This window comes from Cololabis saira, chromosome 3 (genome assembly GCF_033807715.1).
Source record: "Cololabis saira isolate AMF1-May2022 chromosome 3, fColSai1.1, whole genome shotgun sequence".
NCBI lineage: Eukaryota > Metazoa > Chordata > Actinopteri > Beloniformes > Belonidae > Cololabis > Cololabis saira.
Window position 1 is genome coordinate 25,787,952 of NC_084589.1, and position 14,140 is coordinate 25,802,091.

General features: G+C 36.4%; 1 protein-coding gene across 1 annotated transcript; it reads left to right on the top strand.

Annotated features, from left to right (window-relative positions):
• The first annotated feature begins 776 nt into the window (after positions 1–776).
• On the top strand, positions 777–14,130 carry crot (carnitine O-octanoyltransferase). Its single transcript, XM_061716824.1, has 17 exons — positions 777–898; positions 2,397–2,520; positions 3,494–3,618; positions 3,699–3,880; positions 3,966–4,090; positions 4,205–4,313; positions 7,719–7,812; positions 7,936–8,061; positions 8,150–8,251; positions 8,406–8,489; positions 8,579–8,686; positions 8,770–8,900; positions 8,987–9,110; positions 9,192–9,270; positions 11,684–11,777; positions 12,133–12,252; positions 12,502–14,130. The coding sequence occupies exons 2-17, from the start codon at positions 2,406–2,408 to the stop codon at positions 12,620–12,622; spliced, it is 1,839 nt and encodes a 612-aa protein (XP_061572808.1). The 5' UTR covers positions 777–898; positions 2,397–2,405; the 3' UTR covers positions 12,623–14,130.
• The last annotated feature ends 10 nt before the right edge of the window (positions 14,131–14,140 follow it).

Consider the following 14,140-nt stretch of genomic DNA (forward strand, 5'->3'; position numbering starts at 1 on the left):
ATTAAGAAAAACAAGGATTAAGAATTAGGAAGATTGGGATAATAATTCAATTGTTTTAATACAAAAATTTGAAGTGTTTTTGATTCCAATATATAAGTAACACTTGAAAAAAATATACATATTTAAAACAAAATGTTTGTGTCATTTCATTAGTTAAGAGTTAAAAACATGTCAGAAATTCAAATTCAAAAATACTTCAGTCATCCTCGAAGGGAAAATAATTGTAGTCATGATTTAAGTTGCCACTGTAGAGGTGTATTACTTTGGGCAGGATGGGTATCTTGTAGCAATCTGTGCTGCAGCTGATCTGTGGGAGCTTCTGATGGAGGAAACTCCATGGTTGAGTAGAAAGACCCAAAGAATAAATGATGAGTAAACACAACCCGTTTTGCTTAACAGGTCTTTTAAGAACATGGCTGTATTCATTCAAATCAGATTAATATGTCAAAGGTATACATGACTGTCAGCATATACATTAATGTAGAGTTATTTAGTTTCACCAGAATCAACACAGAATAATGGATTGACACATGATCATATCAGGGCACATACATACTCTTAACTCAAACATTTTGCTGTTACTATGTGCTGGTGCAAAAGAAGAGGGAAAAAACACATTATGAACTAGTCACAGTTTCTACCTCAGCTATTGGCAAATATTGAATAAAATCGATGTAATGGTATTGTTGGCCCATTCTATTGTTTATATTAGTGAACACATGCGCAGTTGGGGGTTCCGGGCCGCGCATGCGCAGAGCTTCAGTAGGGGAAAGGTGAGCTGCAGCTGCAGCTGCGACGCACTGCACGGTTCCTTCTTCCACCAGCTACAAACGCAGATACCACTTTATTTACGCAGTGCGCTGGTATAATAAACTACACACAAAGTATCCCAACCAAGGTAAGTTAATTATCATTATTCTGGTCAAGTTAATCGTTGTTGAAGAGCTGTAGTGATGTACCCAGTAACTGCAGAGTAGAAGAGTAATTGCACTTGGTCAGCTTATTTTTAAGTAGTTTAATCTTTCTTTCCAGAAACAGCATCCAATTTAAACTATTTAAAATTAACAATGTACGGATGAACTAAGCTCGAATAATTATAGTCGTCTGCATAACTGACAGCCAAGTAACATTACCAGCATTTAACGGGTCTCATAATAATGAAAGGAGTTGACACAATTTTGTTTCAGATAGAATTTCACAGCATGATGTTTGTTTAGTTTTATTATTGAGCTTTATTTCGAATATGCATATTAAAAAAGAACAATACAAAAAAGTAAAAAAATAAAGTACATATATATATATATATATATATATATATTTGTACTTTATTTTTATATATATATATATATATATATATATATATATATATATATATATATATATATTTGTACTTTATTTTTTTACTTTTTTGTATTGTTCTTTTTTAATATGCATATTCGAAATAAAGTGTGTTATAATAATGTGTTTGTAGACAAAAGACAAAGCAGCTCTTGGGCAGACCTCGCAGATCCACCAACATATTCGAAAGGGATAGGATTGAAGTATATACTTATCAGGTCCTACCCCTGAATCTTATCTACATTTTTCCAAATAGCAAGAGAATCAATGAGCTTACTTATAGATCACAAAAAGCATAATATAAGTCTATATATCAACATGATTATACATCCATTTATCAACATATCTACATATAACTATATATCCATATATATTAACAGAGATATACCCATACATAAATACTGTATGTATAATATATCTCTATATCCATATACATACATATATATAACATGTTTATTTCCATAATATTAATCTATATATCTACACATATTAAATAAATCTATATATATCTACATTTTTATTCGCCACTGTATTTTGAGAAAAAAGTTTCTTTATATCTTTTTTTAAATTGTGATATGTTTTGACTTTGTTTTAGATCTATGCTCAGGCTGTTCCAAAGTTTTACCCCATAGGTAGACATACAGAAGCTCTTCAGTGTTGTGCGTCTATTGATAACTTTAAAATTAAGTTGGCCTTGAGGTTATAACCTCCCTCCCTTTCAAAGAATATCCCCTGTATATGTCCTGGTAATGAATTATTCTTGGCTCTAAACATTAGTAGTGCTGTATTGTAATTGACTAGATCTAGAAATTTTAGTAATTTAGATTGTAAAAATAATTTATTTGTGTGGTCCCGGTAACCTGCTTTGTATATTATTCTCACAGCTCTTTTCTGTAATATGCACAAGGAGTGAAGTTAGTTTCACATAACAGGACACATTGCATTTCTATTACAAAATTATTGGGGGCCCAGCTTCAGATGCTGCAGGTTTTAGATAAATTAGTAAAACAAGTTCAGCCACAGTTTAAAGTGTGTAATGTAATTTATCTGTTTTCCAGGCAGAAGAAATGGATAATAATTTATCAGAGTCTGTGTCTGAGCGGACCTTTCAGTACCAAAGCAGTTTGCCTCCGCTGCCTGTCCCATCACTGGAAAGCACCCTGAACAAGTACCTGGATGCAGGTAGGATTTCTGCTGTCAATGAGTCACCATGTTTAAAGAGATTTTATCTTTGCTTTTGAACTCTAGAGTTTGGTCAATAGTTAGGTTCACACTGACCTTAAAAGCCAAGCCATGGGTGTTTTTTTTCTTGGTGTAATCTAATGGCATTTTATCAGTTTGCTTTTTCTTGACAATGACAACCATTTATTTTTCCATTTTTATTTAACTTAAAAAACCTAGTAGGTCTTAAATGGCAAGTGTACATGGTAAAGGTTTTTTCAACTCCTGTTATTTCAATTTCTATAGTTGGTTAAAACTGAAGACATCAGAACTAGGCAATAACAAGAACTTGTGCAAAAGAGAACAAATATAAAATATCTTTAAGATTTCAAATACTTTATGAGAATAAAGCCTTTGAATATTCTTTATTTTCTCTACCCGCATGATGAGGTTCATTCCAAACCCTCTTAGCAGGGTTTTTGTTCAGTAGCTGTGGAGGCCAAGAAAGTTCTCCACGGCTCTTTCCTTTTTCCCAAACCGTTGTTATATTACCTTGAGGTGCGGTTTTGGTCATTGTGCTCTTAAAAACTGAGTATTGAGACTGATTATAGTAATTAACGCATCCTCTACAGCAGAAGTAACTTTTGGCCCTCCGTTCATGTGATGGTCCTTGTGAGAGCCAGTTTAATTACAGTTCGTCGATACTCTACTTTCTCTTTGTATAACAGCAGCAGTTCTTCATATACTGCAGAAGTCAAATCTTTATTAACAGCTTAAGAAACACTGTTCATCACAGTATGTATGTAAATCACAGATATATTAAGAAAACAAGAGATCTTACCAGTTAACATTTAACAAGGCTTGTTACATGAAAATCAATCCAGGTGACGACTTTCTGAATCTCTGAATGCCACATATTTGGTGTATTTGTATGAGCTGTGCAGTCACTGACAGACTTGTTTACTTTTGTGTTTTCCTTTTAATTTTTGTCCAGTTCGCCCATTTGGATCTGAGCAGGAATGTGAAGCTACAGTAGCGATTGTGAGGAAATTCCAGGAGGGCATTGGTCCAGAGCTCCATCAGAAACTACTGCAGAGAGCCAAGAAAAAGAGGAACTGGGTTTGTTGCTTGAAGAGCTTGTTTGGTTGCTTGTATGTAGGAATATTTTCCTCCTCTGACTGTGGTTAATTTTTCTCCAGTTGGAAGAATGGTGGTTAGACACAGCGTACCTGGAGGTCCGCATCCCTTCTCAGTTGAATGTGAACTTCGGTGGCCCTGCACCTTACCTGGAGCACTACTGGCCACCTGCAGAGGGAACCTCTCTGCTGCGGGCCAGTATAGCCACATGGCACACGCTGCAGTACTGGAAACTAATCCACACGTAGGAAATACACATTGTGTTTTAGTAGTTTGGTAAAAAAGTTTGTTATACTTTTTTTACATCTTTTTTTTTTTTGCATTTGCAGAGAGAGTATGCCTCCACAGAAACATGGCAAAACCCCAATGGATATGGACCAGTTCAGAATGCTCTTCTGTACCTGTAAAGTACCTGGAGTGAAGAAGGACACAATTCGCAACTACTTCAAGACAAGTACAATGACATTTGCTCTTATCTTCTAGCTTCAGACACACCTGTAAACTCTGACCCATTTTCTTAGTCTCTTTCATCACAATTACGTCACGTGGATTTTATGTTGTATCACAGGAAGTGAGGGTCCGTGCCCTTCCCACGTGGTGGTGCTGTGTCGTGGACGGATATTTACATTTGATGCCCTTTGTGATGGACAAATCCTCACTCCTCCAGAAATTCACAGGTAGTGAACACACTCAAATATGCACATATGTCTTTTATATATTAGAGTTACGTTACTTACGTTAAAGGGTTTTTCACAAGCTGAATACTGAAACTCAAGTCTTAAACGAAACAAGACAAATGTTTTAATTTTTGCTGCTTTTTTAAAAATATTTGGTGTAATATGGGATACATTTTTGCCAGTAGGAAGTTAATTTGAATTCTTTATATATGAATGTGAATCATTCAATTTGTACATGAATTGATTGATTTGAATAATTTCTTTTAAAATCTGAATCTGAATGGACTAATTTAAAAATGAATCTATTAGTTTGAATGTGTATCACGATTAAATGAAAACTGTATTTAATTCCCCTAATTCATTTTCACTTTTCAGTTTAACTTCTTTTTATTCAAATTCAGTTTTTCTTTTCAATTTTTTTTGCGCCACACATCCTGGCCCTCAGGTCAGCCAAAACGCCTGAGGGCGTCGAACGCAGATGAGAAGAACTTGATTTTTCAACAGTAACGCGCTTTACGTTGTATATACCTGGCATAAACACCTGGAGCTGTGATGTCCAGTGACCAACGGCCCAACACTCATGTTTGTATATAAATAAATAAAAGAAATCGCATCATGTATGACAGGAAGAGTAATGTTATTGTAGTGGCGGCTGTGGGATGCCGGTGATGCTTGGACTTGTGGGATACCATTTTCCTGCTTTATTTCAACATGCAGTTTTCTGTTTGTTGGTGTATGGGTGAGATGGGTGTAGCAGTTATATATATGTGCCGTGTGTTTCAGTAGTTTATAGTGATACACTTTCAAACGAATAGATTCAATTACAAATTACCGTAGTCCATTCAGGTTCAGATTTTAAAAGCAATTATTCAAATCAATCAGTTCAGGTTCAAATTGAATGATTCACATTCAGATATAAAGAATTCAAATTCACTTCCTACTGGCACAAGATTTATCCCATAGTATTATACTAACTGATTCAAGTATTTTATAGCATCACTTGAAATCTAGAACAGTTTTATTAATAAAACACTGATGTTACAGACCAGCCAATGATAGAACAGCAACAGCAGAACAGAAATGACAGCAATAAAACAGCTGCAAAAGCCCAATATAGAATCCATAATTAACAGTGGACATCTGTAGGTGTAGTATACCTGATTTAAAGACAGTGGTTGTCTGAAGGGAAGGGATTTATGGAAACATTTCTCTGTGTTTTTGCTTTGTACACACACAGATTGGCCGTGTAACTAAGACATACAGATAATTTCCTCTGCCAGGTTGTGTCACATTAAGCTAACTTTTTCCAGCCACTCAGATTTGTTTGCTGTCCATAGGAGCCCTCCGTATGCCTCGACAAATGGATGCAGGTTGATTTATTCAAATGTATATTGACAATATCCAAAAGAAAAAGCAGACATTCTGGGCAGGGCACATCGTTTTTTTCTGATATTACAAAAATGAAAGTGTCTTGGTTTCAGCACTGTTTTGTTAATAGGTCGCGTTCGTAGGGATCTTATTCTCATTGTCAATAAGCCCATTGTTTTTGTTTGCACTTCGTCATTATTAATTTTATGTTAGTGCATGTTGCACAAACTCTAACCTCTCAGGTCAAAGTCAAACTAAACCAACAAAGTAGGTTGTCCTGCCACGGCAATTTTTCTGTCATGACCTACTCTGCCTTTCCTCCTCCAAAACTTCTGGCAGTGTGAAACACATTGTTGCTATTGCGTACCATGAATCTTATGACTAAGAGCAGACTAGCTTATCTTTTGGATATAACATGAAATTTCTAGTTTTGTTTTACTCTATGTCACAAACTGTGCAGAGCAGATAAATAAATGTTAGCAAACTTAAGTAGATATTGGTAGCTTACAGAACAATCTTTACTGCTTGTCCGCACATCAAAAATGAAATCTCCTCTAGTATTTCTACTTTTCTTCCGGCTCTTGATGCTACACAATCTCAGAGCTCTTTTTACTATATATAAAACTATATATATTTATAATAAATATATATAACTATATATATTTACTATATATAAAACCGTGTAAATAGGTCAAATACTTAGTTGACTCACTTGAAATGGAAAAGAAGAGCAGAGGAAGAAAAAGTTCATCTTCTAAAGAAAAAGTAGACCTTTTTGCTTTTGTTCTTGTTCATGAACTGGTAGGTTTAGTAGTGAATATAATCTACAGAACAGAGATGACAGGTGATTAAATGCATGAGTATTTGTAGATAATGAAATAAGAGAAATTAATGATTACAAAATATATTCTACTTGGTAATCTTTTGAAATTTCCTACAAACTATGCATAGGTTTAAAAGTATGATCCATACAAAGTGCTTTATTTAAAAAGGTCTGTTTTAGCAACAAACTTCTTAAAGAGGCTGTCAACAGAGAATCTAACTTTACTCATAATAGGTGTTTGTGAGTAACCTATCTAAACGATATACCGTACACTGTGCTCAGGGATGCAAAGTTATGATGTTGTCACTGCGGTTGGTCCAAACCTTGTACCATCTACCATTGAAACATCAAAACAAGGTAGAAAATAGGTTTCAGTGATGACACACAAGTGGGAGGAGCAGAACAAAAACCAGCACCCAAAAACTACTGGATTCCTAGGCAACAATATTTATTTACAGAATATAATCTATTGTCTTCTGCTTCAAGAATGATGGAAATTGTTGTCTGTTACATCCTCAGGAATAATGTGATTGATCTTACTTTTGGCTTGGTCTCTGAGTCTTAACTGACAGCTTAATAGACTCCGGTAATAATTAACAACACACAAAAGAGTTTTAGGAGTGATTTATTGTTCCTGTTATGCCCAGTGTTTGGCAAACAAGTTTGATTAAATTTCTGTCATAAGGTGGTATTGAATTGAGATCATATATCTTGCTATGCTGTCAGCACTTTTTTGAGTCAGTGTTACCAAGGCACCAGTCTAGTTACACACCTGGTTCATGTAGAGAATGTGCTGATGTAGTGACTTAGTTCAGGATCAATTCAGGGTTGCAGACCTCAACTTTCTCTTAAATGTCAGCACAAAACACTCAAAAGGTGCTGAATTAATATTGCTTTAACTTGTTAATAACTTGTCAACTTCGAGAGCACTTGCGCTGAACACTTTAAATATGTTGTCATTTCTACTTCAGGGACTTTAACAGGGATGTTATACAGTTAGAAAATTGCCTATGTACCCAGCTGAAAATCATCAGTAGATGTTGCACTTCTAAACTAAAAGTGAAAAGTCAAAGTGTGTTGTGCTGCACGAGCCCCATCCATGCAGCAGTACTATACTGGGAGCAATTTCCGTCACTGACGCAAGCTATATCTGATATTAAGCTCTTTATGGGAAATTCAATACTATATATGTGTGTGCGTGTGAACCTGTGCAGGCAGCTGAGCTTTGTGAAAGAGTGCTGTGAGAGAGAGCCAGAGGGAGACGGAGTGGCTGCTCTTACCTCAGAGGAGCGGACTCGCTGGGCAAAGGTAGGGATGATTTGATTCAGCTGCAGAACTGATGACAGGTAAAGCTGGTGCATGGCTTTGAATTGGTATTAGATAACTGAAGCACTTATGGGAATCAATACTTCTCTGTTTACTCTCTGGCAGGCAAGAGAACATCTAATAAGCATCGATCCACACAATGAGACAATCCTGGAGACAATTCAGAGCAGCCTGTTTGTCCTATCACTGGATGACACAAAACCCCACTCTTCCCCCGAGAACTACACAAATGTATGAGTTACACATCCTAATCTTCTTTAGGCCATGGAAAAATAGTCACATGTCTGATTTTCATGCCTTCTTTGGATTATGACTGCAGCTGACTTCAGAAGCCCTAAAAGGCAACCCAATCATCCGCTGGGGGGACAAATCATACAATTCAATCGTGTTCTCAAATGGCACTTTTGGATCCACTTGTGATGTGAGTTTCTTTGCTTGTCATACTAGAGGAGACTAAAACAAGTGTGCAAGTGAGATGGTCCTACTCATTTGGGTATAGCATTGTTTAAAATCTTTAAAAGTACATATAATAATGATGTAATTGTATAATAATGTAATTGTAAATTGTTTTGTAGCATTCCCCATATGATGCTATGGTGCTGGTGTCTTTGTGCTGGTATATTGACCAGAAGATCAGCGCTACAGAGGGCAAATGGAAGGTAGATGTTGGTTTTTACTCTATATATACTTTTAAACCGTTATTTGTAAGTGCTATATATTCTCATAATTTGAGGTAACTTGTTTTTAGGGCTCAGACACAGTTAGGCAAATACCCCCTCCTGAGGAGCTGTTATTTACTGTGGATGAAAAAGCCTGCAGTGACATCAGTCATGCCAAACAGCAGTTTCTGGAGTCGGTGAGTCTAAAAAAAGAATAATCTCCTCTGTAAATACCATTGTCGCAATTGTGTGACCATTAAGTCTGTTTTTGGTTTCACAGGCACAAAACCTTCAGATTGTGTGCTACGCCTTCACAGCCTTTGGAAAAACAGCCATCAAGCAGAAGAAACTGCATCCAGACACGTTTGTTCAACTGGCAATGCAGCTTGCCTTCTACAAACTCCACAAGAAGTATGCATCTGATTCCCCTTCTCTTGTTATTGTCAATTGAAGCTATGAAATAGATGTTGGTAAATGCCCCCTCTTGCTTCTCTCAGGCCAGGAAGCTGTTATGAGACAGCGATGACACGCAGGTTCTATCATGGCAGAACAGAGACCATGCGACCCTGCTCGCAGGAGGCTGTGGACGGGTGCAAAGCCATGGTGGACCCCATGTGTGATGTACATTAAAAATGTTTTCTGTTGCAAAATTGCAGAACATCGGTTTTTCTACATTTAACATATTTTAATATTTTCTGTCAGATGAATGCAAGGAAAAAAGCTCTGCAGCTGGCCTTTAATAAGCACAACAAACTGATGTCTGAGGCTCAAGAGGGAAACGGTGAGTCTGGGTTACATTAATGTTGGCTGATTTTCTTAAGCATTGCTGATTATTATCAATCAATCAATCAATCAAATTTTATTTATATAGCACCTTTCGTCCAGGTACATGAAATACAAGGTGCTTTGACATTTTGATTGAAAAATAAGCATAATGAACAAATAAAAACTGGGAGACCAAAAAGATAAAAACTGGGAGACCAATGCACCCTGACATACAATATAAAATTTATAAAAAGATAAAGGTTCAAGGATTAAGGCTAAAAAAAATATAATCAGTCCACAACAATAAAAATAATAAAAACATTATAAGAGATAGATAAATGAATAAAACAGATACCTTTAAAATTTTTTAAACGGAATAAAACTAAAACTATAAAATGTGATGCTACATAAAAGCCAGACCAAAGAGATGAGTTTTTAGTCTACGTTTAAAAATGTCCACATTTCCAGCTCCTCTCAGATCCTCCGGCAGGCTGTTCCACAGTTTTGGAGCATAGTGGTTAAAAGCAGCATCACCAAATCTTTTAGTTCTACTCTGTGGAACAGCTAGAAAAGAAGAGCCAGAGGATCTGAGGGGCCTTCCTGGTTCATAGAATAAAAACATCTCTGAAATATACTCTGGCGCAAGCCCATGTAGCGCTTTATAAACTAATAAAAGAACTTTAAAATCAATTATATTAAAGGTCGGGTAAGCAGTTCTACACAATTTATAAACCAGAACACTTTTTGTCATATTCAGTAACTATCTTTTCACCACTTGCTTTCTGCTCATCCCATGAGTTCACTGAAAGAAAAAAGAAAGGAACATGCACCACCCTGGCTTTGTCAACTTGCACTAAACTGCTTTATTGCATCATATTCATATATTATGTTTTATTTGTGTTTTTTCGTGTTTTATTGATATTTAGTTTCAAATATCAAGAGATACAAAAGTTATCCAGAAATCACTTACCCTGCCTTTAATCACTAAGTATCATTAGTAGCACTATGCAGTCCTGCTTGTATCTTGGACTCACAAAAACATCAGCCTTTAACTTACCTGTGAAGGTTCTAAGGAAAACTGTTTTAAAACAACCCCATACCATTTTGAAGTAATTTTAAATATCAATTTGTTTGTCTCAACTGAAGGTTGCACCAGTAGACTTTAGTGGCCTCAAACCTTTTGCATGGTCCTGCTGCATGTTTCACTTATCTATTAAAGGGGTAATTCGAGGCCCATTTACCATAAGTTCATATGAATCTTTAGGGTCTTAATGAAAGTCACTAATACACTTTGATTAAAAATTCTCACTGATAGTGTTTAAAAAAGGATGGATTTCTTGATCATACAACCTCAGCACAAACCACCAGGGGTGTGTTTTTTTTTTTTCAAAATCGATTATTATTATTTTATAAAATAAGGAAACAGGAAATAAGGGAACCGATAAGAGTAACAACGGCATCAGGAGGTCACATGTAGGGCCTGTATTTGCTGTAAGATGAGTAACGGGAGAAACGAGGAGATCCGGGAGCTACATAGCCTCGTAGCCGAAGATGCCATAAACCGGCGTATGTCCGGAACCACAGAGGATGGTCCATTGTTTGAACAACTGGCAACAAAAATTTGCAAGTATCAGAACCTGGCCAAAAAACGCTCATTCCGATGTTCATCCATCCTCGTTTTGAAAATTACACCTGTCTGACGCTGCATATTACCCTGCTGATGTGGGAACAATACGTAATTTTACACGCTCCTACACAGATTATGTAACACTTCCCGACTCGCCTTCCGTCCCCTCAACTCGCCTTCAGGCCTGACCTGAGAAATAACACGCCTTAGTTTATATTGCGCGTTAAACGAGGCGTGTTATTTCTCACCTCAGGCCTGAGGGCGAGTTCTTCATCATCCAGTGATATTAGCGGGATCCAATCGAAAAACGGCTTCTGCTTCAACTTGTCTCATGACTTAAAATTTCAAACTATACGCCAGATTTTATGATAACTAATATACAACCATTTTTCCTGCATATTGCCATCATGTTTGGTGCGCGTTTGCTGCAGGAAGAAATGGTGAAAACGGGCCGTTCTCAGGAAAGTGCTCTCAAGCAAAAAAGGGAGAGATAAAAAAAGACATACCTCTCATTTTCAATGGCTCAGATTAGTCGGAAGTAAATGATGACTGGTCTCCAGAACAAAATCTCTGGAGATCAGTGTCAAAACAATGTGCTGATAGCTGATAGCTCACTCAGGGTAGGTCTAATAAGGTAAAACATCCTTGTCAATCAACTCTTGTGGGAGGTGCTTCTGCAGAACCACGTCATTTGACAGTAATCTCAGAACAACCTGATTTCAGAAAGGAGATTTTAAAATAGCAATTAAAAATTGTGAATCTTGTGAAGGTGCTTCATGCTATTTTGTGACACTGTTGACAGGTTTTGACAGGCATCTTCTCGGGCTGTATCTCATTGCCAGAGAAGAGGGACGTCCCACTCCAGAGCTGTTCACTGATCCCCTCTACGCAAGAAGGTAGTGTATAAGAAACTCATTTATTTCTTAAAAACTGTATGTCAACACTGCATATGTCATCATTATGCGTATGATTTGGACTCAGTCCTTCAAATTAAAATCAAATGTTAATGCTCCAAAATCTGTTTCTATCTATATTTACCATCTTGGAGAAATTGTCTGCAGCTGATCAGACAATAATTATTAGCTTTCCCCTGTCATAGTGGAGAAGCGTATATATTGTTGACACTGTGCAGCAAAGTAGTTTTAAACTGCACGACCGGCTGCGTTTTCAGGTGTATTTGGACAGAGCACTGGAGACACTGTGCTTCAGCGTGAAAACAGGTGTTTGTAACTGTAATGTTTGCGTCTACAGTGGTGGCGGTGGAAACTTTGTGTTGTCGTCCAGTCTGGTGGGCTACACCACAGTTTTGGGGGCAGTGGCGCCGATGGTGCCACATGGTTACGGCTTCTTTTACCGCATCAGAGATGACAGGTGCGTAAAAAAACATGCACGCCTTTTAAATCTTGAAATGTGTTAAAAAAATGTTTGAACAACATAAAGGAGGCCCATTCTTACCAGTTTTGAAATTTACTGTTAGTTCTGTATTGATTTTGAAGTTTTACCAATGTGAAGGTTTTTATTCATCCAGTTAAATGAGACGTGCCTTTTAGGGTTTTGTAATTCTTTTTTTTTTTTTAGCAATTGTCTTCAAAACCACACGTTCTCTCTTCTCTTCTCTAGGATTGTGATCTCCATCACAGCTTGGAAATCTTGCCATGAAACAGATGCTGCATCGCTGTTTAATCATTTCTCTAGCTCCATGCACGAGATGCTCCATCTGTTCACCATGTCTCAGCTATGAACACTTAAAACAGAGGGGGCTGTCTGCATTTATCTTTCACCTTTCTGTTCCTAAGTGAATATTAATGCTCACGAAGTCCAAGACTGGACGTGTATAGACAGCTAAATTAGCACAAATCAATGCAAAAGTGCACAATCTGTGCCACTGGTTTTAAATTAGCTCTTTGTTTTGTTTTGTTAACCTAAACAAAATGTGTTAAATTTGTTAAATTGTTCTTTTGTGTGTGTGAATTATGTCGAATTGATTTTATTGAGTACAAAAATTTAATTCCAGACAGTATTAATCACATTCAAGCTAAATTCAGAAGTTTATCTAGTGGATAAAAACTATTCAAAAGTATACTTCTACATGCTTGATTGTTGGTCTTGATTTTGTGAAAAGCTTTTCCACTATAACTGTTAACTGCAAATTAAATGGAGATCAGATATTTTGAATTGATCTCCCTGTTCAGGTGAATTCTATTGAAATATGCAACCTGATCAGTTGTATTTTCACGGTGCACTGCATCTGAGCAAGTTAATAGATGAAGTGCTTGCTTGTCCAAAAAAAAAAAAAAAATAATAATAATTTTCTTTTACATTTTTTTTTTTAAATGAGCTTAAAGTCTGACTTATAGTATTAAACCCTGTTCAAAAATCAATAGAACTACCTATTTAGAGTTTTTGTTCATAACAATGATCAGTTTGTGTCTTATAATGTCCAGGAATTCCACACATTTGCCTTATTTATCTGTGACTATACTGTACAAATGATAACTACCCTTTTCCAAATGCTCAGTCAGCTATACAGCTGCTGACCCTCAACTCAGCTCAAACACATCAGCTCAACTGTGTTTTAACTGTGTTTGCCTTAAAGGTTATTGCACATTAAAACTTTGCTGTGTCAAAAGTCAAAATTGTGTGTTTTCGGACATTTGAGTCTGGCATTTGTACACCACAGTGCTTAAAGCAGAAATGCTCAAGCAGGGCAGCATTTCACTCACATTTCTTTGCATTTAAAAGAAAAACAAGCTACGCAGACATATTTACAGAGTTTAAAGCTTAATTTTTCCCTTTATAGAAAAACTAGACCAACTTTGAAAGTAACGCTTTTAAAACTGGGTTGTTTTTATAGTTTGTGGAGGTGCTGCACACACTAGTGGGTAATTTCGGTAGCTCCATAAGAACAAATGAACTGTTGCTACTATTTGTTGTATTCACTGAACCGAAACCTTATAAGTTTGGTTGACATCTTAGATGAAAGGCAGCTGAATGCCCCTTTGGCTTTTTAAAAGATGACTGCACTAACATTTCCTTGATGAATAGAAATTGCAACTTTCCTTCTCTTCCGTTCTTGAAGCCTTATGATGAAACCATCCTCAAAGTTTTGTGTAAATGTAAAAATGTCACTAAGATTGCACTAATTGTTCACATTGAGGAGAAATGATAGAGGATTATTTGTGTAATGTGTTATAATGTAATATGTTCTGACTGAACGAACAAATAAACAACATAGATTCATAAACTGTATGTTTGTGTT